Raw genomic sequence first — 25,274 nt, 5'->3', positions numbered from 1 at the left:
CACAAACTCTGGCAACCTGACATTCTGAAAGGATGTTATGTTCATTTAGCAAGGGAAAGGGCAAAGCAAAATGCTTCAACAAACTGAAAATTTAATCTGGTATTTTTATAACCTCATTTTTGGTTCTTATGCAGATTTGACAACTTCTGCTTTCCATTTATAGCACAGCAGGCAATAATATAGTATTTTTTTTTAATCTTGGTAGCATAATGAGGCCACTGAACATGAGAAAGAAGTACCTGAGTGTAGGTTATTACTACTTGTGGAACTTCATTGTGTCCATCCTCTTCTAAGTTAAGGCTCTAGATTCTGACGTCTTCTGCAGCAGAACGTGGAGAGGTCCATTTTTAAGCTGTTCATCAGAACAGTCCCTTAGAGGAGTAAGAGGGATGAAGATTAGTCTATAACAAAGCAGCATGTAGTGGTGTGTGACTAGGTCTGCTCTGCCCCTCTTTAATCAGAGCTGCAATATTAGCTGTATTTCTCTTTCATCGTGTTGCAAGTAGGCTTCATGGTACAAGAGGTTGTTCCATATTTACACACCTTGAGAAATTAGGCATGTGCAACCAGAGTTATTGATGGCATTCTGCTAAAGGCAGAATATTTGAGCTGTATTATATTTATCGTTCATTTCAGATTATGGTGCTTGATGCTAAGCTGAAACTTTTCATGGTTGTGGTGTGTCAGCACCTTTTTTTTTTTTTTTTAACAGGATATGGCCTGGAAATTTTGCTGGTTGTTCATTTCATGCTGGCATTTTAATATTATTATGAACTAAATTTCTTGGATCACCAGCACAGGTGGCATTCATATTAGTGACCTGTAAACAGAGGGGCCAAAATTTGGTTTTGAAATAGTTTGATAAAGGTGATGAATGACCAACAAGTAGTGTTATTTCACTGGCTGTGGAATATCCAGAAGGAATGTTTGAGCTTATTGTAGTGCCTGGAAGCTTATTCTAGTAACTGGAAAGACATACAAGGGATTTAAAATGAGGTGGAGGAAGAGATAATCTTTATTGAGAAATGTAGCTGCAGTAGTAAAAGCAGTTCTCATATAAACATAGGTGACTGGAGCAGGGAGCGCCTTAGATCAGTCAGATTTGTCTAGATACTGTATGGCACTCTGCTTGAAAGGCTGTAGCAATTCCCAACTCACAGGTAGGTATGAGTTCTGAGGGGGACAGAACATTGATTAACAAATAATTGTGATAGATTCCAAATTGTCAGTGAGTGGCCTGTTACAAGAAACTAATTCCCAAAGTGACCATGCTATTCTGTACACAATCAACTATGGTTTGGAAAACAATTATACGAAACAAGTGTTCTACCTTTCACTGTATCTTCTTGTGCTAAGGGGATGTCTCCTAGTGTCACCTCCAGGGCTTAGGAACTGAGTGTAACGTCCCAGACAGAAGCTGCTTCCCTTAGAAGAAAATGTCCTGATGGTAATGAATGGGATTCAGCTTCCATCCTCTTCACTGCAGTCTTCTTGTTTTCCCCAGTAGCTGCTGGATTTGCACTTGCATCATTTATATCCTGATAAAGATACAGGACTTGTGACTTATTCAGTACTTGGCACTTTTTGGTTCAGGTGGTCAGACTGCAGTATCACACCCCCTGACTGAACTAAAAGATAGGTAAGTCTCATTGCAAGCTGTATCTGGATCTGTAAATTTAAGTTATGCAGAGTTGTAACCCAAGCAAGACTTGGTAAACCAATACCAGTTCCACAGCCTCAAGATCTCAATATTTTGTCAACAGAAGGCCACAGTGCAGGACTTGTAGTTTTGGTTGACAAAAAAAGTGGTTTTGTTATTGCTAACTGTTTTTCTATTTAATTTCAGACAGCAGGAGACAAATCATGGATTCAACATTTCTGTCTGAAAATGGTTATCTTGATTTGCTGCACAGTGATATTGACCCATTGCATCTGTATACTCAACTTGATCCTAAGTTATCTGGAAATGAAGAAGGTGACTTCTCTGCAGGTTAGTAAAACACTAAAAAATGCTTGATTAGTTTAGTCATCATGCTATAAGTTATTACCGTCTCCTCTCAATTACATAGCTATCTAATGGCAGTTTATCATGGTGGCCGAACTAAACACTGCTACACACGGTCTTATGATATGATGACTTTGTTCATATCTGTATGTAAAATAGTGACTGCATCCAGAAACTATCATGGTTTTGAAACTACATGTTTACAGCTTCCTGCTCAGTGAGTCTAAGAATACATACCATACATGTCACTCATCAAGGTGTGGGATTAATGTATTTGGTTTGGATATCGTTCCTGTAAGTAGTTCATATGCAAGTGTTCCTATTGTAAGCTGGTCAAATGTAATTGTCCACACTTTTGTAGCTTCAAGGTAAAAGCTTTGCAAAACAGAGACTTTCAAGTGAGTTTGTGATGAAGCCAGTCTGCAAGCAAACTAGCATTTTATTTCCTTCTGAGATCCTAAGGCGCCAACTTTCATTACCAGTTTCCATTTTACAGCTTTCGGGGGCACAGGCCAATGCTTTCACAATTCTTTGCTAGAGGAGAAAGCAGAAAGGCCAGGACATTAGGATGATAGTTTCTTCATGTAAGTTCCTACTGCTAATCAGATTAGGAGGTTGCCCTGGATCTCAGATATTCTGCTCCTGAATTTGTGTGGAGGCTGTGGAATGTTCTGCTCCCCATGAGTTTGCCAGCATGAGAGTACGAAAGTGAATGTGTGCTGCTAACTGTGTGGTGGAGCAATAGATGAGCTTATTTTAAATTACTGAGCTGGTCTGTGGGTTGAGATTGGTAATGAAAAGAGAACAACACATGCATGCCAGATATGAAGACCTGTAGCTCTGCTTGATAGGTGTAAGAGATTACCAAACTGGAGGATACCACCTCGCATCCTTGCTTTAATGAGAGACCAGTGTCAACAGGTACATGGGCAAATCAGTGGAGAACTGAGCACCAGAACCTAGAATCATCTTTGTGATTAATTATTTCCCAGGTTGAGCTTTGTTCTCTCAATTTCTGACTGTTAAAAAAACCTGCAGGAGTGTTTCTTCACTCCCATTGTCTTAGTTGCTCAGTGAAAGTAGGATGAGTTGGGTATCAAGGAATGGCTTTTGTTATATCAGAGATGTTTCACTATTTTGGATACTTCTAAGCCTTAGCAATGTCTGAGATGATGTAGATAAAGTAAATGTTGTCAGGACATGGCACCAGTTATTGAAAGCTGGGTGTCTCTGCTGTGAAGAAGAGATTCAGAGCAGCCCTGCGGAGAAGGACTTGGGGGTTTTGGTCGATGAGAAAATGAACATGAACCGGTTTTACTGTGCTCTCGCAGCCCAGAAAGCCAAACGGATCCTGGGCTGCATCAAAAGGAGTGTGACCAGCAGGTCAAAGGAGGTGATTCTGCCCCTCTACTCTGCTCTTGTGAGACCTCACCTGGAGTATTGTGTGCAGTTCTGGTGTCCTCAACATAAAAAGGACATGGAACTGCTGGAACAAGTCCAGAGGAGGGCCACGAGGATGATCAGGGGACTGGAGCACCTCCTGTATGAAGACAGGCTGAAGAAGTTGGGTCTGTTCAGCCTGGAGAAGAGAAGGCTGCGTGGAGACCTCATAGCAGCCTTCCAGTATCTGAAGGGGGCCTGTAAGGATGCTGGGGAGGGACTCTTTGTCAGGGACTGTAGTGACAGGACAAGGGGTAATGGGTTGAAACTTAAACAGGGGAAGTTTAAATTGGATATAAGAAAGAAGTTCTCTACTGTAAGGGTGCTGAGGCACTGGAATGGGTTGCCCAGGGAGGCTGTGAATGCTCTGTCCCTGGCAGTGTTCAAGGCCAAGTAGGATGAAGCCCTGGGTGGTATGGTTTAGTGTGAGATGTCCCTGCCCATGGCAGGGGGGTTGGAACTAGATGATCTTGAGGTCCTTTCCAACCCTAACTATTCTATGATTCTAAGATGTTAGCATGGTCTCTAGTATGTTTTGGCCCTGTTCAACTAGCAGCTTTACAGGCAATTTGTAGCAGTAGCTTGGGGGTTAGCATGGACCCAGCATTTTTCCAAACAGTGAGTCTTGAATGGTACCACAATATCCTGAAAAATAAGAAGGTTTAATAATATTGATGAGTCTGGGCCATGTGCATGGGCCTTAATGGCACAGAATGGATTCTAGAACTGTTTTATTTACTAGGAAAGATGGAGTCTCAGAGTTGAACAAAAGTGTTGATTTCTGTTGATACGTTACTGAGAGTTCAGTTCTGTTCCTGCTTAACCAACATAAAAAGAAGAGTCAAAGCCTTTTGCTGAAGTAACAAATCTGCCTTTTCTGCATGTCCTGAGATCTGTTTTTTACTCCTTTTTTATGGTACTCATTGAACCAAAGTGTTCTCCTTTCTACGTCTAGATTCTGAAGCTGATGCTAACTACTATGATCAGTTCAATATGGATTTCCTGTATACAATGGAAAACAGTGAAAATGGGGATGAATTGGATCTCTGTTCCACCAAAGAAGCTTATGCTAGAATAGGTATGAACATACTTTTTCTTTTTTTACATGCTTATTTTCCAGTCACTTGCTATAGCTATTTCTTATGAATTGTATTTTCAGTCTAAAGCAGTGGCATATACATAGTGTTCCATCCCTCATGCATGGCAGATCTAGCCAGGGTACATAAACCTGCACTTTGTGGGGAAACAGATTAACAGTAGCTTGTGGTTGTTGGGGGAAAAATCTCTCTATTAATGGCTCCTTCTGCTTAATACTTCCTGTCTCAACTTCTTCTTTTTCGTTTTCTTAATTTCCTGAACAACAATTTACAAGAAAAACTTAATTTACCTCTGCAGAATTCTGTTAAAGAGGGTAAGCTTACAGGAGTTTTACTGTGAAATTATTGCGCCCTTACTATGTTTCTTCTTTCTTTTTTTTTTTTTTTTTCTTTGTCCCCTTCTTGCTAGCTGGATTAGCAGAATATGTGCTCCAAGATCAGCAGGAGATGCAGGTGGAAGACACTTTTGGTAAGATTTATGTGGCAAAGATAAATTTTCTCCATGACACTGTTCTGGCTAACATCTGCACTGTACTTCATCCCAATGATTTGAACTGTAGTAAGGTTTTTATATATCTGGTATACTCTTCTTTCCCCCTGGAAACTGTATCCCAGGATTTTCATGGCAAACTTTGAGGATTTTCTGTATTGTTGCAGGCCTTTCTCAAAGATGGCAGTTTTATCTCTGAGCAGTTGCCGGTCACATCACAATGTCTATAGTGTATGTACAGCTAGTGCAGTAAATGCCCTCAGTTAAGAGTCTGACTTATTCTAAGCACAGCACAGGCGGTATGCAGAAGTTCATTAAAGCTGAACCACCCAGAGGACTTACCATGCTTTTAAATGCTGCTCATGCACACTCACTTCTGTCCAGGATGCAAAAAGCTGCCTGAGGAAGCATGTTAAATTTTACTTCTCTCCCTGATCAATGCAGCAGTGCTGTAGTATACATGTGGTAAATGATTCCTTCATTCAGTGCTTGACCAGAGATAATTGCTTGACTTTTTACTGTTCCCTGGTTTGTTTAAAAATCGAGGCTTTTTGCACCTAATGGCAAAATTTGTTTTGGTTTTAGAGGAAACAAGATACGGTATTAGTGCTGAATGATTAGCCAGTAGAAGAATGGTACAGATAACTTCACAGTTCTTACAACACAAAATATAGTCTCTTAAAGGATCTAATCCTTTCTGTACCAAAAATGAGTAAATAACTTTGCTAGCACTGAGATTATGCTGTGATACAGCTGTGATGTTTTATCCTTTTATCCTTTGCTCATCATTAAAGCATTGAGAAGTGTTTATTAGCCACTGAATTAATAGCGGTAGATTAATATCTTACAGTTCAGAAACCAACACAGGGTAACAGAACCTGCATTCAAAGCTCTGTGGGCTTTCTAAATCCTCTTGATCTAAATATGTATTTTACTGCATTTATTTGGAGCATGTTTTATCTTTGCCACCTGTTGGTATGTTTCTGTTACTTTTTCTCTTCCTATAATTTTTCTAGGAGAGCAAAGGTTGACATTTTTACATATTTTTAGCAGAGAACCTTATTTTGGAAGAAATAGCAGCTGAAAACAGTGAGATGCTTCCTGACGTAAAGGTGCAGAAATGTCACAAACGAAGTAAGTGAAAAACAGTAAGAGTTTGAAAGGCTGCAGAATTTGAATCCTAAATTTGCATTTCGACACTTTGGTTTTAACCCAGCCTCAATGCATCTGTCGTGTAGTTCTTCACTGATACAACCAGATGTGCTTCATCCGACTTTGCTTACCCTCTGTGGGCTGGAAGTAAAACCAACTCCCACAGGCACATTCTTTACAATTTGCAGAATTTGTTGTCCTGTAACATGACATTAAGTATGCTGTATTTCTTCCCTTCATCTGTGTGACAGTGTTAATTTTGTTTTCAGTGACTCTACTGCTTAGCAAACATAAGCTGAACAGTTCCCTCTTCAATACCAAGAGCAGCAGCAAAAATCTTTGATTACTGGTACAAAAATCTGTAGCCTAATTGAAACTTCACAGTCAGAGTGAAATAATATGAGGCTTCTCACATTCGTATTTTATATATTGGCCCCAAACAATTCTGAAATAGATGAATTAAAACTGATAACATCTCATTCTACTTTAAAAGGTTCAAATAAATTTCCATGGTGCAAACTTAAACTTACCAAACTGCTTCAATTTTTGTCTTTTATCATCACTTCTCTTTCAGCGTTCTTAGCCTCTGCAGAGAGTTGCTCTGATGCTTCAGAACCCAAATACAGGAAAACAGGTAAGTTGTTGGCTGAATAGGAAAAGATTATTGAACATATACTGTCTTATGTTCCAAAGTCTCATCCTCTGTTAGGTATTTGATGATACAGCATCATCACGCATTTTCATGTTTTTACTTCCAGCAGAGTAGAAATCATTGTAGAATCACATTCTTATGCACCTTGACTAATTTATGATGCAATGAATCTGTGCCCTCTTAGTAGTAACTATTAAACTGCATCTTAGGACCAACTACATGATAGCCTGGGAACCACTGGATCCTTATGCTTCAGAAGCACATGTTCCTGATGTGTGATAGAAAAATTACTTCCTTAGCATCAGATGAGGTCTAGTTGAACTTCTCTAAATATGTCTAAAATCTTAGAGAAGAAAGCAAAACAGTGGAGGATGGGGTCAGGGTCAAATTTTGTCAGTTTTATCATGTATACCTTTTGTTTATGACGGGGAATGTGACCCAGGCCATCGTTTGTTATCTCCTATATTTGATCCTCTTTGTTCTAAGCATGTCACCTCCCAAAAATCTAGTCAAACATCCTAGTGAAAATAGTAACTGTGAAGAGATAGCTTCTTGGCCCAGCCCATGCTATACAGTTCTTTAAACCAAAGTAAGCATGAGAGGAAGGGAAATGTCAAGGTGCTGCATGCTGTTTGACCACCTACAGGGCAGTAACTGTGGCCAGCAGACAGGCTGCAACTTGTTTCCTAGGTGTAAACTGGTGCTAGAATTCTTATTCTTAGTCTGGAGCCTAAATGCGTGTCTCAGGCATAGATAAACCATCAAAATACTCTTGTAAAATCCATGTGAGAGCAACCGTCTTAGGGTGAATATACCATACTGTGTTTTGAAGTGATGTATGCATTATTGTATGTTAGCACACTTCCTGAGAGGAGCTCTGACTGTATGAAACCTGATTGGCTGTGTGCATGTCAGGGTGGGCAGCCAGAACCAGCATGTGTAACCTAGAGAGCCATGCAGAGAATGCTTGGATTATGGGACTGCATCTCAGCAAAATTCAGCCTGGCAATTGCCCAGCAATACTCAAAGGAACTGGCATAGACTGGCTGAAATTCAACGAGAACACACACATGCACTGGGACTGTGACCCAAGCTGTTTTTCCAATGTTTGTGTGAATTTCAGGAGGAAGGAGGGAGAATAAGCCTCCATTTATGCCACACTAACAATGAGAGTTTTCATTAAGGAAATGATACATCAATTCCTGATTTAGAAAGAAAACCAAACCAGCAAAAATGTCTCACCCTACAGGACTTGCATTTCAGTCTACAGTATCATCACAGAGCTATCAGGTGCTTTGTAAAGCTGTGCCTATCCTTTTCTTGATAGGTGGAAAGTGCTCAGAATATTATCAGTCTCTCTACCTTACTGACCCATTGAGAGTGCTGAGGGAAGGAATATACATGTCAGGTAGTATACGTACTGGGCTAATTGACAAAAAGATGAGCTACATAACAAAATCAGGAATTTATTTAACCTGTCATAAAATGAGTGTCACAGAATGATCCTGCAAAGGGAAATGCATCAGGTCTTCAGAAGTGTAAGAACATGTGCAGTAAAGAGGCTAATGTGTACTAAAGTTCAGAGTGGTAAGCCAGGGATGAGATTCTTTCAAACGAATTGAATAGAATTCAACTTTAGATTTGCCCAGCTATTTGCAGCTAGCTGTAGCAGTACCTGATCTCCTCTGACTATATCAATGCGGCAATACTTAGATGGGGAGTACATTGCAGAAAGCTATTGTGAATTGGCTTTGCTTTTGGAAAATCAAAGCACAGCTGATCAGAATCAAGTGATTTATAATATCAGTTGAGACCTCTTCTTTGGCCAGCTTAACTTTTAGCAATGAAATAACTTTCTTCTTTTTGGTTTGCCTTTCTTTTTTTTTCTCAAGTGGAAGTCCCTGCAGTGTCTGCAGGGAACGGCAGTTTCCTTACTATGCCTCTGAACACCCATCCAGCTAGCTCCACCTCACTAACTAACCAGCACATGTCCTTTTCTCTTCTTGCTGCCAATGCGTTGGAAAGGAGTTTCTTAATTTCTGGTACGTACAGTAGAGCTACAGGTGTGCACCTGTACATGGGTTGATTTATACAGGGGGAAAGCTCTCTCATAAATCTGGTTGTTGACCATGAACAATGGTGAGGAAAACAAGCATGGCAGCTGATTAAATCGAGCACTGGAAATATGGCACTCACTAAAAGAATGAAAAATATTCAAGGGAAATTAAAAGCCCCTAATGAAACAGTGAGTCTTTCATTTAACTGGTGAAATGCAGGTTAATATATAAGAGAACAGTTATTTGCTGTATGCTAATCTAAATAACTACTTGCTTGTCTTAATAGGAAATCACAAAATTTTCATTCCTAAACTTTGGGTTAGTTCCTTTCATCCAGGGGCTATCCAGAGGACAATTGTATTTATAGTAGCAGAGAAAAATCTAGGTTGGAATTTTATTTGTAAAACCTGAATACCTATCCAAGTGATGGGCTGTGTAGCCACCTTGCCTTGATAATGTTGAGTAGCAGCAGATGCTCACGGTACACTGGCAAGTGCTAATGACAAAGACAGAATTCAACACCTTTCGCTGTTAAATCTGTGCTGGAAATGAACCAAAAAGTAGTGGATATGTTAGAAGTCTTGAAGTATGTAATGACAGCTGAAACAGCACAAAGGAGCAAAAGAAATTCTGTCACACTTAGTGAAGCGCAGAACTATGGCTGATTAAATTGCAAGCACTGTATCATCAAGAAAATTTCCCAGTGCAGGTTCAGAAGGAGGATCCTTGCTAGCTGCTTGCACAAGCAGCATGATGTGCAGTTATGTGGGAAAGATGTAGTGCAAAGGATGGTTAAATTAATTCAGATACACAATATCTATACATTTCCTCTCTTCTGGGTCTCTGGTCCATACATTTACAGATTTTTCCTTAGGCACCATTCGTTATATTAATAGGATTTCTCTTTAGACTATCAAAAAATAGTACTTACTAAAAGCTGGGTAATCCCTTGTATTTCGCATTCATTGTACCTGTTAAGATTTTTTGAATAATGGATTCTGTAGACTTCATGTGAGCCTATGAATTCTGGTTCATTAACTCTCCACTGGGAATATTTGCCCAGAAGCTGCCAGAAAGGATATTTTCTTTAACTTGAAAACCTTTAGAAACCAGGAGCCTTTAAAAACAGAAGAGTAATTGCTCTGCACTCATTTCAGGACCTTCAGCACCTCTGATTCCAGAGTGTCTATTTGTTGGCATGAAAGGGAGCCAACAGAATGCAGGCTTTGCAGATCCTCCTAAGCAGATACTTGGCTTTGTTCTTGGAAACGGCACATCTGATGTTCTAATATATCCAGGTGAGAGCAATACGCTTTTACTCACAAAAGTAGGCAGAAAGTACTGGAAAGACAATACTGTCAACAAAGTACAAAGTTCCTTCATTTCAGATACTGATAGCTATGATAGGCTGAAAACTATCACTTTTTTTTCTTGCCATCACTGACTTCTCCCACTGAAACATTGATATCCCCAAGTTTTCTAGGTAGTTTATGTGGTATCTAGAGAACATATTTGTATGTATGCAGTACTCTGGATTGGGAGAGGGAGCAGATTGCTTCTGTCCAAAGCCAACTTTCCCCTTTGGGCTTTACTCATATAGACCTTATAGAGGAAAATAAAAATTAATGGTATTTCTTTGTATTGCTCACTGGCTGCTTAGTCTAGTTCAAAATACAGAGCAGATAAAGGGTTGTAGAACTAAGGATTCAGCTATATGTTAGCTGCATGCTACAAGATGAAGTCTTCTTGTCCAGTTGAAACAATACAAAAGGCCAGTGTGCATCATCAGAAGTGGAAGTTGTGCTGGTACTGGCATGGCCTGAGCATCTTAAATTCTTGGTGCTGGAAGCCATACTGCAGTCAGTTAAAATTGAACCTTCAAAGCCAAAATGATGACTTGACTAAACAATACAGAAGCATAATATATAGAAAGGCTTATAAAGAAATTGGAGCCTTGGTCAGGGTGTAACAGTCCCACCTATGGTAGCAAGCTTTCCTCACTTTCCTTCCAGCCCTCAGGGAACTGTTAGCAACAGTTTGATTTCAGGGGGTGCTTAGTTTCTGGTCTCCCTGTACTCGGGTAATTATAGCTGCTTGCTGCAGCGTTCTGTTGCCCTCTGGTGGCAACAGAGCCCACAATAGCATAATTTTAAAGTGAGGATTAACACGCAAATACCCATGGGTTTAGGGAGGTACTTGTACGTTATGTATACTGTTTATGTGAACACACAGTACTAATAATTCCAACTGATTTACAGCAGCACAACGTTATATAAGTATGTCACAAACCTCAGAATTCCAAATGCAGCAGAAAAATTGCTTTATCTATCAAGTCAGTTTCCTTTCCTTTTTAGAAAATTGTTAACATCTGATTGATTTGACCAATGCTGCTTCCCATCTAAATGTCTAATTACAGTTTTTCTTGGTTTTCCATTCTGCTGTGTTTATTTAATAAGTAATAAACCAAAACAAGACATTTGCCTGAAAACAGGCATGTCCCCTTGTTATTTAATATCTTCAGTAGATTTTTCTTCTACAAGGAGGCGAACTCTTTCTATCAAATGTATTCTTTCACTGGAAAAAGGACTTGCTTATGAGAAGTCTGAGACTGCTTCCCTGCTAGAAGCAGCCCTGAATTCTAACCATTCCATCTATTGCTGGCATGTGGGGTAGGAATTAGTTTTCAGATCTCTGAAACTTTATTTTGTTTTTTAAATAACTTTTTATATCAAGATAAACCAAATCTTATTGTAATAAATCATTTGTCCAAATCTAAGTAGATGAACCTGTTGTGGTTTGGGTTTTTGCCCCACGTCTCTGCTAAGTGTGGTTTCCACAAGACTAGTGATGAAGTTGGGTTTGTTACAGCCTCTGTCAATTTAAATTCTGTCCTGTGTCTACGAAGCTTTTCCTACCAAAAGTTTTGTCAGAACAGATACTGTCATCACAAATCTGTAGAAAATACGCTTTCCCTGAAAAATTCCCAGTTATGTGTTCGGCAAACGTGGCTTATCTGACCAAGTGCAAAAGACTGCAGTAGTTTGAAAACAAGCAGGCAAAAATAAAGAAAATTGGACAGTGACAGTACTTCATCAGGAAGAGCAATGGGTAAATTCTGCAACCAATAGTAATTTCTCTGTGACTTTCATCCTTAATGCTTGGTTACAAGATGTGGAATAGTAAAAGGAAGTTATTGATTTGATGATATAAAGAAGTCCAGTGTGTGAACATGAATTTATGCAAACCCCTGACATTTTAAAAGAACAGTGGATGTCAACTTGTTATGATATGTCTTCTGCTTCTTACAACATTGGATCAGCTGTCATCTTTTGTGGTGTCGTGCTGCCTGTGACAGTTCATGTCAGCTGAATTGTATGGCTGAGGACATTTTTCCTTTCCCTTGTAAAATAAACAAGACCTCTCTTTCTCTGGATGATTCATACTATATATGTTGCAATGAACTTGAAAATTTGCATTAGTCTTAATGTTCAAATTAGTAAAGCTGAATCAGTGACTATCTAGGTGTCTTCCTCAAGTATATTGTTTTGGTTTTTTTCAGGTTTAGAAATGCTCAAAGAAGTCCAAGTTCCCATAATTCCTTCTGAAGAACCTCTCAAAAGACCAAGTGAGTTTAGGTCTCTTGTACTTAAAACTTCTGGAGTTTTTTGGCTATTTTTTTCTGTGTTTCATTGCATAAAGAAAAGCTACTTGTAGGAATTGTCATTCAACAGTTTGTGAAGCTGTTCCAAGTTTTTTAGCACAGTTTCTATTTTTAAAATGTTAGATTTGTCTACCTTTAGATATCTAGCCCAGAAGGTCAGTGTACTTAGCTGCTTATATCGTATGTGTGGATACCTCCAAACTTTTTCGTTTCATGGTGTAAAGGTGTCTGTTGTGCCTGTACTCCAAATTTAAGTACCTGCAGTTGCATGGGATAAATCCAGACACAGGCTCTTTATGGGAACTGGTGTATTTTGACCATATTACAATTATGTACTTAAACCACTAATGTTGTCATGTGTGAACAGTTTTCTGGAGTTTATGTGTGCTTTCTATTTCTTTAGAGCCAGTGGAAGCCTTCTGTACATCACTTAAGCATTATTTCCAAGATGTCTGCAGATCTGTGGCCATGGAGCGTGAAGTAGCTCTTGATCACCTGTTTATTGATGGGACACTTGTCCAAAGCCAAACTGAAACCAAGACTGGGAAGAATAGCATTAAAGCAATGGAAAAGAAGCTGGTAACATGCAGTCTGCAAGAGAAGGAAAAAGCAGCCCTTAAAAGAAGCCAAATATTTCAAATCCCAGGAAGCAAAGATTTAGAGACTAAAGTGATTGTGGTTCTGGGAAAAGCAGGAATGGGCAAAAGCATTCTTGTTCAGAAGATCTGCCAGGACTGGTCCAATGGAGAATTTTCTCAATTTGAATTTGTGTTTTGGTTTGACTGCAAACAAATAAGCTTGCCTGAGAAGCAATATAGCCTGAAGGATCTGCTGCTTGAATTTTTTGTGAAACCTCAAGAGGGAAGCAAAGAGATCTTTGAGTATATCTTGAAAAATCCTGCTAAAGTCCTTCTGGTTTTTGATGGCTTTGAAGGGTTGCATGATCATGAAAATTTTCTTCGTTGCTCAGCCAGCCAGCCTGAACAAGACTTGTGCACTATAAAGGAGCTGCTTTCAGGGCTCATTCAAAAAAAGATACTCAATGGTTGTACTTTATTGCTAACAGCAAGACCAAAAGACAAGGTGTACCAGTGTGTGTCCAAAGTGGATAAGGCTATTGAAATAACAGGATTTTCCCCTCAGCAGAGAGAATTGTACATAAACAAATACTTTGAAGGATTACCCTACAGTGATAATGCACTGAAATTAATCAAGGAGTGTGAGTACTTGTTCAGTCATTGTTTCAGCCCTGTTATGTGTAGATTTGTTTGTTTTCTCTGTGAGACAGTACTTGAAATGGGAGACAAGTGTCTTCCTTCAACTCTTACTACAGTCTTCCTGAAATTTTTTCAGCAGAAGATAATACCTATGCAAGCAGATGCTGTAGCCATTCAAAATCAAGAAAGTCTTGCTAAGCTGGCCCATATAGCCTGGTATCTTGGAGAAAAGCACCGAAGTGCCATAAAAAGTGATCTTCTTCCTTCTAAGGAGGTTAAAGAGTTTGCTCTGAAATACGGATTTTTCCTGCCATTTGCATTCCCCAAACATTCAGATAGTGGAGAAGAGGCATTTGGGAGCACATTCGCTGATTTTATCATTCAGAATTTCTTGGGTGCACTTCACCTTACGTTAGCAGAAGAGATCAAGGATAAAAGTCTAACAAAGTACCTGTCTTTTCCATCCAAGAAGAAAAAACCTTATAATTGGTTAGATTTAGTGCCTCAGTTTTTGTCTGGATTGTTGTTCCTCCAGGATGACCCCTCCTTCTGCTCCCTTTCAAATAAGATTGTAAAACAGTCAATCAAGAAGCAGAAAACACTGTTGAAATGTATTAGAAGGCTGCAGATAAATGAGCTCTGTCCAGAGAGGTTACTCAAACTCTTACAATGTATTTATGAAACACAAAGCAGTTATCTTTTGCAGCATGTGGCCTTAAGGCTCAAGCCAGACCTGTCTTTTCTGGGTGTAGTTCTAACACCACCTGACGTCCATGTACTGCACTCTATTTTAAAAAGGTCAAGAAAAGAGTTTTCTTTGGATTTGCGAAACAGCAGCGTTGACATGCAAGGACTGAAAGACTTGGTTGGCCTGAAGAATGTGTCATCTTTCAGGTAGGTCATTCTTTGTAGATAGTAGTGTCATTCATAGACTGTATGACTCGCTCATGCAACAACAGCAATCATATCTGTTGATTTCACTTCACAGGGCCTCCCTCAGTGACACAGTCAGGCTCTGGAAGTCTTTAGAACAGGCAAAAGACTATGAACTGCTGAGAGCATCAACAGAGAAATTTGTTCTTGATCCCTTTAAGGCAAAGACAATGAAGGACATCAGTGACCTTTCAGACCTTGTGGATATACAGAAGAAGATGATCAATTGGTAGGCTCATTTATGATCTTAATATACTAGTGATTTAAGAAAATGGGGGTTTACTGACAGTGCTGGAAAAACGGAATCCTCTGCTTGTCCAAAGGTGAAGTGACTAAGGCAGTACAAGCTCTTGTATCATCTCAGGGTGTTCTCCTACCCCAATATGTGGTTGTTGTCAGGGCAGGGAGAAGCAATGACAGCACCATGCAGAACATTTGTCAAAACTGCCAATAAAAAAAGCTGGCTCTCATTTTTTTCTTCAGATTCCTTTTTAATCTCTGAGAATGCTGCTATCTTCCAATCTCTTTCACTTACACAACTTGGGCTAACTGATTTTTCTCCCCTGTAGCACCTGGGCCATAAATGAAGGCTTGGTTTGCACCAGTCACAAATGACCTGAGTTGGCCCTTTAGCTCAGGAGGTAAAAGCTTGTGTTATGTGAAACCCTGTGTTTCATCCCTGCTCATAATGTTGCATGGGGAATGGTTGCAATTAATAGCATGCATAAAGAAAGTATTTTGGTTGTTTTTTAAATAGAAATGGGGACTTCCATTTTAACATCAGCAGAATATTTTGATTAAAATATATGGAAATTTTATGTTTGACAGAAGACACTTGATTTAGAAGAATGTGTTTTTAAGTTCTGTTGGAAAAAGAGCAAATGACTGCACTACAAAAGGTGCGGTCATTTGAAATTCATTTCAATCTGAAAATTGGAATGAATTGGATGAAGGAAGGCTGGAGCAGGAGTTATTCTGAAATTTCTGGTTCCTCAGTTAATGCAACAGTGGTTTATTTCTTGTAAAAGTTTACCATGAATTTATATGTAAAGTGCTGTTTTGGTTGCTAAAATATTTATCACGCTCTGGTTCTACTGTGATGTTTTTAGTGTGCAAGATGCATCTGGTTGCAGCAGCTATGAAATTCCTGCCATCAAAAACCTCAGGAAACTAGAATTTGCGTAAGTAATACATCTCTCTGTTGATTGATAGATGATTGCATTTAAGACTCAGAAGAATTATGGATATTGGCTACAGTAATTGAACTGATATACAATTAGTTTATGGCAAAGTATTAAGTAAACCCCATTTATTGCTATTTTGCTTTTCTCAACTTGATATGTTAAGTTATGGCCCAAACTCACAAAACATAATTTCTGGCTCCTGCCATGATACAGGTTAACACGGTTTGGTCTATTTTATTCCATTTTCACTGCAAGATAGCTCTTTATCACCAGGTGTAGATCTTGTGCCATAGGGTATAAAGTATCTTGATCACAATCCAGCATCTGGGAAATATCTTTTCTTCCCCAGAACTGCTCAACATTTTTATCTGAGTCTTCTGATGTAATTTTCTGCCCTATCAGAGCTTAGGCCATGAGAGAATAAGGTCAGAGAATGCCTCCCAGGTAAAACATTTATCACCATTTTCCTGGAAGAAGGAAGATTGACTTGGAAACACTGACTTTAAACATGAGGTGTAGTAACATTTCTTCTTCCCTACAAACTGTAAGCAGCTTCCAAGGCTGTTCTGCTGCTTAAAATTCCCTACCATAGTGTGTGAATTAGTTTGGGCAGAAATGGCACCAGTGCAATGGCGTACTCTCATCAGGTCCTCATCTGTTTCCTGCTCTTCACATCTGACCCAGTCTAGAGGGTATGCTTGGCCTCACTTCTGATTTCATGCTCCTTTCCCTTCCTGCTTCCTCTCCTAACTTCCATTTATTTTAATCTTTTTTTTTTTTTTTTAATTCCAATCCTTTAACTAGGCTGAGCTTGTTCTGATACCAAGGAAACTCCAAATAAGAGGTTAATGTCTGAGGGACAAATGCTTGGAGCTGGAATATTCAATTTCTGCTTCAAGCTGCAGTAAAATGTTGATCTTAAGTTAGTGTGAATTGCCAACAGTGGGGGAGGGGGGGTGGGGAGGGTGGGGATAGAGAGAGATTTGTTTCATCTAGATTATCAAGATTATAATATTAAAAAAAAAAAAAAACTGGAAAAATAGAAAAAGATAAAAAATGCAGGAATCTAAATCAGGTAAGATGAGTCTTGCAAAGAGTAAAAAAAAAGTGGCAAATGCATGTTCTGCTGTTTCTGTGCAAGCAGCTCTGTTCTGTCTCATCTTGGCCTTGCGGGGTTCTCATCTGGAGGCTTTGAAGTAGAAATCTTTGCTGCAGATAGTAGGGAATGGCTGTTTCTGAGGAGTGTAACTGGCTTGCATTTGGGACTGCAGGGGAAGAACTGAAAAATTCATAACTTCTGCTGTTTCTGAGCATGTGAAAAAGCTGCTGCATGTCTGTATTTCTTTTCTTGCAGCCTGGGTCCAGTATGCGGCCTTCGGGGATTCTTAAAACTCGTGGGAATTCTTGCAGCATTTCCATCACTTCAATACTTAGAGTGAGTAATACTAAAGATGACGTTTGCTAATGTTGCTCCTCAGCAACCCGTGATGATGGGGGAGCCAAGAAGACTACTTGCTTTGAACAAACTAACATAAAAACATTCAGAGAATACAGCAGCAGACTAAAAGCTAGCACTCTTCATCCTTCCTTAAAACACTCGGTAGTGGTTTGCTCGATACTCTTTCAGTCACTTTCCTGTGTGTTTCTCAGTGGTTAAAATCTTTTGGGAAAGGTTTTCTACAGAGTCCCACTGGGTGCTCTCCCCTCCTGCCACTGCACTGCCTGTATATTACTTCTTCATTCAAGCTCCACTATATGCCCGCGCCTCAGGCTCTCTCCTGGTGAGGGACTCACAGTCCTGTCTGCCACAGGAGAGAACAGGCTCCCTCTGGAACCAGAAGCAGTGTTAAATATAGGGGTTAATTTCAGTATTTGTGCCAGTGCTGTGCACCTTCCAGTGTCAACAAATATCCTGAATGTCTGGTGGAACTTGTAAGAGATTGAGCTGTGTGGATTTGATTCATATGAAAGATAGAAAAAAAAACATAGCCAGTATCTGCTTTGGTTCTGCCCATGTAACTTCACGCAGCCTTTGTCCCTTCCTTTACCAGGAGCAGTATTACAAATATAATTTCAAGAATTCCAGTTACTCTTCATTGTCTTGTATCCATGACAAACCAGCTGTCTCTGAATTTTAAGCTGCTTTAGGCTAGAAACAATTGTAGCAACAATAGTCAACATTCTGCTGCCGTCTCATGGGAAGATTACTGGGTTTTGAGAGGGTCTTTGGCCTTACTGGCTCAGCTCATGGACCATTTGTCTGTATTGTATCTAGCGTTTCCATGATATTCTGGGAAAACAATAAAGCTTGAAAACTGGAGTAAGTCCGATGTATCTCAGCATTACCTGTCATACTAGAGGGGATCCAGTATCTAAAATTGTGACTGTAAAACTCTTTCCATCTTGATACCTGAATGAGGAAGAACTTCAATTCTAATACCCCCTATCTGGAGAAGGAGCTGGTTAGGCAGAGATTTACAGCATCTGCTGGATTTTCAGTTCTATATTTTTGTGTGCACAGGAAATCTTATTTCAGCATATCTGGAACACAGCTATTTCATAACCATGTAAATAATCTTGCATTTCAAAGGAAATGGGTCAAGCCATTCAACTAGTAAAAAAAAAAATAAATCTTAGGCTGTAAATTTGGGAAGCAGAAAGCTGCTTATTAGGGAAGCTGTAATTTGTGTGATGCTTCTTGCTGATTGAGGATACTGCAGAGAAGGAGCTTCTCAAGATACATAGAGCGGTCTCTGAGGTGAATAAACCACAAAAATTTAAATTAAAAGGGAAGCTAATTCTTTTGTTGTCATCACCCAGCCTTGATGCTCTAAGTGAAAATGGCATAGGAGATGAAGGAGCAAAAAGTCTATCTGAAGTCTTTCCAACCCTCACATCACTGGAAACATTAAAGTAAGTGCAAGGTTAACAATTCTGGGAAATTTTGAAAAGAGAGAGATTAAACCTAGAGCCTTAAGGGACTGTGTGTTAACAATTATGGGCACAACTAATCCATGGGGATGGAAGACCAACGAGTCCATGGACATACTTAATCTACATTCATTAACAAATAGGTTAATCCTATAGGAATTCCCCATTTCCCTTCAAGGGCTGTACTTTATTGTTTCCCCTGCATTTGGTCTAAAGAGACTGTCCAAATTATACATAAAAAACCACAAAAAAATAATTGTCTCCACATTGTAATAAATCAGAATAAAATGTGCTCAACTAATAAAGTGTTCTCACTTACCTACTGTAGTTTATCACAGAATAAGATAACTGATGTGGGTGCTGAGAAGCTAGCTACAGCTCTTCCTTCCCTGTCTTCATTAAAGACACTAAGGTAAGTAGTTGTGTCCTGTTCAGTTGTTTTATACAATATACCTCACTATCTCTGCCAGAAATAGCTGAACATAAAGCAATTATGTGCACTGTGCAGCAGCCGAGCTTTTGACTTCATTCTTGCATAGAGCCTTTAGAAAGGAGAGGGATGTATGACCAAGCATAGACATATGGAAGGATATCTCAGGAATATAATGAGGACTGTTCCGATTTTTAAATCCGATCAGTAATACCCACTTATGTACAAATGTGCTCCCAGGGCCATGATCTGCTGCAAGCTTATGTGGAGCTTACTAAGCCCTAAGCCAGCAATAAGGTGATGTGTGTTTGCTGATATGAGACCCCTGGTTCATCCCACTTAATTAAATATCTGGCATAGGCCTGAGTGAAGCAGCTCGGTAAGGAATGCAAGAAATGCAAGAAACTGTGGTGTGCAATTCTGGAATAATATGCTCACGTGTAAATTTTCTGAATGCTGTACCCCAGATATTTGAGCTTCATTTTCTTGCAGATTTTTAATTTGATCTAATGTAGGCAGAAATGCCTCATTATTCATTAGGAATCTAGACTTGGTTTTGCTGTAGCTGTGCTAGCTGAAGAAGGATGTTACCATTTGCATTACTTGGTACAGAAAGCTGTTTTAAACTAACTGCAATTAGATAAGGATAAATTGGAAGCTTAAATGTACCAACCATATCTGAAATTCCTTGATCTAATATATAATCTGTTTACATTATCCATTATTCAGTTGTGACTGTACCACTTTGCTTTTCTGCAGCTTATACAACAACAGCATTTGTGATTTTGGAGCAGAAAATCTTGCCAAAGTTCTTCCTGCGATGGCATCTTTGAGAGTACTAGAGTGAGTATGAAATCTTTTGAGGTGGCACAGAGAAGTTAACTTGCTTGGATAATGAACATTCAAATCTTCTGTGCTCAGGGTAAAGGAATCAGAAATTGAGGAAGAAAACTTTAGGGAAATTTCACAGGGAAAATGTACCTATGCGGAGTCCAGATAGTGGTTAGAAGGGATTAAGGTTAAAAAAATGAAAAAAATCTGGCTTAAGATGAGAGAATAGGATCATGGGGAGTTGGAGAAGGACCTTGGGTACACAGAATAAGGAATCCTTCAGACGAATTAACTGAATAAATTTCCTGTTTGACCTTTTGAGTATTTTATTAGAGGTTTTTGAATCCAGGATCTATTTTGGTATTTTTCTTTTCCCTTTCCCCCTCATCTGCAGATAAGCCCATATGGTATTTTTTATTTTGAATGAAATGCTTGATTACACCACTACATGTTGTGATCTGCATTAACAAAGTTGGGTTTTTCCTCAGAGTTCAGTATAACAAAATAACTGGTGCTGGAGCCCAGCAGCTGACTGAAAGCCTGCGAAAATGTCCCCATATAAAGAAATTGGTGTAAGTTTCTTGATACGCTATTTGCTGTGTCTTGATTCTGTATATTTGGTTAAAATTCATGCTAAAGCTGTGTTCTGCATTTGTCAGTTTTATAAGAGACACAAAAGAAGACACTAAGATACAAAAGCAGTTACAGATGTTAAAAACTTCTGCAGCTTCAGCTGCATTAATTCCCATCACCCCACGCAAGCAAGTTTGTTCTGCTTTAACCATAGTTTACATTGAGCCTCTCTTCATTATCTTCTACCCTCCCAGAGTGTGTGACCTACTCTGTGCTGCAGGATTTGTATTTGAATGAGCAGCCATCATTAGAGGTTAAATAGACTGAAGCTGGCAGTATACATTCAGAGGAAGGGAGTTTGATAGTAAGCTGAAGAACAGTTATGGAGACAGGACTGTAGTGTGTTCTGTAACTAGAGTGAGCCAGGTTTTGGAGGAGTGAACTGCTTTCTTCTAAATGAAAATGCATTTTCATTTGTTCCATAGCTTAAATACTTTTACAGAATGATACTCAAAAGAAACAGGCAACTTAACAACAAAATATATTAAAAAAAACCCAAACACAAATATACCAAATCCACCAAAAAAACCTGAAGCAAATTATTCTTAAAATCTCTTTCCCTTCTGAATTTGCCCTTACAGGATGTGGAATCCCACCATTCCCTATGGAGTTCTTGAACACCTTCGGCAGCTGGACTCTAGGATCAGTGTGTAGATTCCAGATGATCAGATGATAAAGGTAACGTAAACCCTGGCTCCCTGAGACAAAAAGATTTGTTTCTGTGGCAGCTGTTGATTGTGGTCTCACTGGTAGCAGGCACAGTAACAGCATCGACATATACATGGCTGAGTAAAGAGATGCTGCCCTAGAGTGGTACAGATCAACATCACATCGGGTCCATTCCACCCCACTCGCCTTGCACACTCCCATTTTGCTGGCACAAGCACTAGCAGATTGCAAGAGCTGCATCACCAAGAACGAACTTCTAAAACTCCTAGTTCAGGCTTGTTGAGCATCTGGCAGCTGGCCTGCTTACCTTCTCTTTTCTGTTGCTGAAAATTATGTATTCCTGTGTACTTGTCATGTTTAATAGATGAGTTCTGTGCTTCTTAGAGATTGTTTTGTGTTGGATTTTGGTAAGTTCTTTCACTTCTGTTTAGCACAAAATCCCCAATAGCTGCTTGTCTCACGATGAAGCTGGGCCTATACTGTACTCCAAGCAAACTACTAGTTCCTGCCTGTCTTGTTCTCAGCCTGGTTTGTGTGGGTTTCTGCTATTTCTGCTACTTTTTTGCTGTGTGCTTCCTCTTAAAACTACACACAATGCATCAGTGAAATGGTTGCAGTGAAGAATGAGGAGCCAGAATCAAGCCAGACACAAGATGCCCTCCAGCTTTCTTTGAGATGGCAAAAAACACATTGCAGAGTGATCACCAGCTGCTTCAGCTGTGGTTTGCATGGTCCTGGCACTGCTGCAGTTGGCAGTGGCTCCCTAAACTATGCAGTGAGCCAAGCTTTTGCATGACTCTGCTCTCAGTGCACTCATCACCTGATGTAGACTGAGCTGTATATATGGCACTGATGAGGCTATGGGGTGTGGAAGACTCAGGTACCACATCAGCTTCACAGACTAGCCTGATACAGCAGAAGTGAAAAATTGTAGTGATCCTTAATAGCCTACAGTATAGCTAACTCTGTCTTGTTGAATAACTACAGCTACTTGGAAAAGAACACACTAGGTATATGAACACTGTCAGAAAACCTTACAAAAGCAAAGCTTTCTCTAACCTCCTTTGTCAGTCATTTGAGGAGAGCACGCACTAAATGTCTGAACATGTGGGTCAGCTCTCAAGTGACCCTGGTTCTCCTCTGGCCACAGAGCAGTGGCAGTCAGTGGTAGAGAGCTCTGTCCTGTGAAAGTCGGTGGTTCTTGGATACTGATCAACTTTCGCACCAAGCAAAAGATGTGTTTAACACAGTTCTGCATGAACAACCCCTTGCATCTCTCTCCACTACTGTTCTTCCATGTTTGCAGCATGTGCCTTTGGCATCAGTCACCACTTTAGTATCTGAGTATGTGAGGAAACACTCTTCTTCATTAGCACTGAGGACAAGTAACAGCAGGAAGTCTGGATGCTCTCTCCTAAACTTGAGACATCCACTATCTACCAGTCACTGTTGTCTGTTTTAAGAGCATATCAGACATATGGTTTTGGTAATGTTCATCATGTATAAGCTGATGGGCATACCCCTTATACTCTGTTTTCATCATTTCACAGGTAACAAAGCAGAGGGGAAGGACACCTTCCTTCTCTGTATGTTCCCATCTTCTTGCTACTTTATGAATTTTGGTGGCTGATTTTCATGATGGTGGCAAGATGAAAAAGGTCACATTCAAGCTTCTGAGTGATGCTTGAAGTGGGTGAATGATGGAGTTAAAATTTTTTAAAGGTCATTTAAAATGCTACTCAAAGATCCAGTTGTGTTTCTACTGAAGTGATGAAAAGTTAAGCAACATCACATTTCAAAGTTGAAAAGAGCATCTGGAACTTGTGATCATCATTAAAGGTGACCAGGAATCACCAGGATATTACAGTATAAAATTTCATCATTGATTCATCAAAGAATAGACTGCAAGCTGCTGGACCTGCAACATCTGAAGCAGTGACAGATCAAATCTAGATGTTTTCTGGTGCGAGTGGTAACTATAATCAAATTTGGTTTGAAAGCTCCATGTTACAGATTTCACTTGTCTGTCTGGACTGATTTGAAGCATTAGTGCCAGGAGCATAAACAGAAATGATCAGTCTTAGAAAACAGACTGGGATTGCAAGATTATCCACGAGAATCACAAAGTGGCTCGTTTCTTGATGCTAATCACCAATGCTCTCTTAAGAGACAGAAAAATATTTTCTATCACTCTCTTGTTATAGAATCCCTTAAAAAGATTTGGGGGGGGGGGGGACGGGGATGGGGAGAGTTATTAGTAAAGAGAAGAAAGGGATTAAAACTTGAAATACATTAAGGATTATTCTGACATCATCACCGAAGTCCAAATGCATGCACATAGGTTCAGTTTATTGCACAAAAATCCTCAAAGTGATGACAATCTTCAAAGGTATTTACTCTGTCTCAAATGAGAACTTTAAATTCATATGACTGGATTTGGATTTAGTTTCTCACTTGTATGTGGCAGCATAAATGTACAAGCATTCATTTTATACTTGGCAGTGCAATCACTACTGTGTGGGGCTTATGTGGCCCTTCTTTCACAGAGCTACGAATAACTAGGCAATGACAGCCAATAATGTATTCTAAAGCATTATCATGTGTCTGTGCCGCTGGTCTCAATCATACGTGCGCCAAACACTGGCTCTGCTGACTGCGATAGCAAACCAATTGTCTCCTTGTGTCTTTTATTTCAGCTCCATGAACATGGAGAGAACTTAGAATTGTACAGAGACAGTGGTCAGGACTAGCATACTGACTCCCTGTCCAGATACACTCCACAGATCAAAGCTAGGAATATTTGATATGTAACAAATCGGGGTGGGATGTCTCTACTGCATGGTTAGCTCAACAGCCTTCTTGAAATCTCTTCTAGGAAGCACTGACAATACTGACCCAAGGATCTATGGAAACTGGAGTCTCTCAACTAACCTCTCAAATACTGTTACTTGCTTTTCAAAAAGTCTCTAATTTAAACAGTTCAAAACCACAATCTGTGTGTTCTTTCTGGCAAATTATACTTCTCTGCTAAAGTTTCAGTGTCCTCCAGAATCTTGACAGCAAGAATAAAGGGTGAACAAATTAAAGAAGGAAGGAAGGTCTGCTTTGTTTACTGTTGATCAAAGGTGTGCAGAGAACCAGCCATAGGACGTGAAGGAATAGTATGAGAGCAAGGTGGAAAAACTCTATGGAGAATATAACTGTAACTAGAAAATGGTATTTTTCTAAACTTTCTGCATGGTTCTTCTCACTAGCCAGAGTGATGGAAAAAAACCTCATTTACACTCCCCTCTTTCAGCTACTTGAATGGGAGATAGTTTGAGCCAAATCTTGTGTGGGGCTCCCATCAGCCTGCAGCACTCCAGTGTGCATCATCTGTGAACCTTTGTCTTGGCTTAACTAAGCTCCGGATGACAAAACGCACTTTTAGGCATGTGTTCTAGAGCTACCCTCCACTGTGACTCAATCTGAGGATGTGCTAAATATTACACAGGCAACTGAATGTAACAGAACCTTGTCTGGACTGATCAAATCATGTTGGTTATAACGCTGTTCTCTTTCTGTGGGTTAGTTGGAGATGTTTGTTTATAATACAGGTTGTAAATCACGACGCAGTGTTTTGACTGTCTTTATACATGTTGTTTTAAAGTATTAATAAAAGTGAGAGCTCCTTTTTACAGTACCTTGTAGTACCTGTTGAAAATTATTTTTTCTGTTGGCAACACTACGAACCCACTGCTGGCTTCTGAACAGAACAACATGCTCTTCAACATATTTAATTAAGAACTGAGGATGACAGAATGAAGTCAAAATGAAACTCGAATGAAACGTGAATCAGAGCAAACTAAACTAGAAAATTTCATTTAACAGAATTTATGGCAATGAATACATC

The 25,274-nt window shown here is 39.6% G+C and overlaps 1 protein-coding gene across 11 annotated transcripts in view; it reads left to right on the top strand.

Annotated features, from left to right (window-relative positions):
- CIITA (class II major histocompatibility complex transactivator) overlaps positions 1 to 25,274 on the top strand; it is a 41,519-nt gene that overhangs the window by 4,754 nt on the left and 11,491 nt on the right. For 4 of the 11 annotated variants that reach the window (XR_010613631.1, XR_010613627.1, XR_010613630.1 and 1 more), the window contains 19 exons: positions 1,847 to 1,990; positions 4,401 to 4,523; positions 4,952 to 5,011; positions 6,083 to 6,166; positions 6,759 to 6,818; positions 8,729 to 8,878; positions 10,051 to 10,191; positions 12,453 to 12,518; positions 12,958 to 14,665; positions 14,760 to 14,933; positions 15,814 to 15,885; positions 17,243 to 17,323; positions 18,709 to 18,801; positions 19,148 to 19,231; positions 20,009 to 20,092; positions 20,569 to 20,652; positions 21,295 to 21,391; positions 22,933 to 23,345; positions 24,258 to 25,064. Coding sequence is in view for 2 of the 11 variants with exons in the window: in XM_065683842.1 (XP_065539914.1) it covers positions 1,847 to 1,990; positions 4,401 to 4,523; positions 4,952 to 5,011; positions 6,083 to 6,166; positions 6,759 to 6,818; positions 8,729 to 8,878; positions 10,051 to 10,191; positions 12,453 to 12,518; positions 12,958 to 14,665; positions 14,760 to 14,933; positions 15,814 to 15,885; positions 17,243 to 17,323; positions 18,709 to 18,801; positions 19,148 to 19,231; positions 20,009 to 20,092; positions 20,569 to 20,652; positions 21,295 to 21,367 (3,281 nt within the window). In the remaining 9 variants the exon portion in view is untranslated. Of the gene's footprint in view, positions 1 to 1,504; positions 1,640 to 1,846; positions 1,991 to 4,400; positions 4,524 to 4,951; positions 5,012 to 6,082; positions 6,167 to 6,758; positions 6,819 to 8,728; positions 8,879 to 10,050; positions 10,192 to 12,452; positions 12,519 to 12,957; positions 14,666 to 14,759; positions 14,934 to 15,813; positions 15,886 to 17,242; positions 17,324 to 18,708; positions 18,802 to 19,147; positions 19,232 to 20,008; positions 20,093 to 20,568; positions 20,653 to 21,294; positions 21,392 to 22,932; positions 23,612 to 24,257; positions 25,065 to 25,274 lie in introns of those variants that run through there. The other 7 variants (XR_010613628.1, XR_010613629.1, XR_010613626.1 and 4 more) reach the window with 6 other exon arrangements.

Source organism: Lathamus discolor, chromosome 6 (genome assembly GCF_037157495.1).
Source record: "Lathamus discolor isolate bLatDis1 chromosome 6, bLatDis1.hap1, whole genome shotgun sequence".
In the NCBI taxonomy this organism is placed as follows: domain Eukaryota; kingdom Metazoa; phylum Chordata; class Aves; order Psittaciformes; family Psittacidae; genus Lathamus; species Lathamus discolor.
The sequence above is the reverse complement of the archived record's forward strand: the minus strand, read 5'-3'. Positions and strand labels throughout refer to the sequence as shown.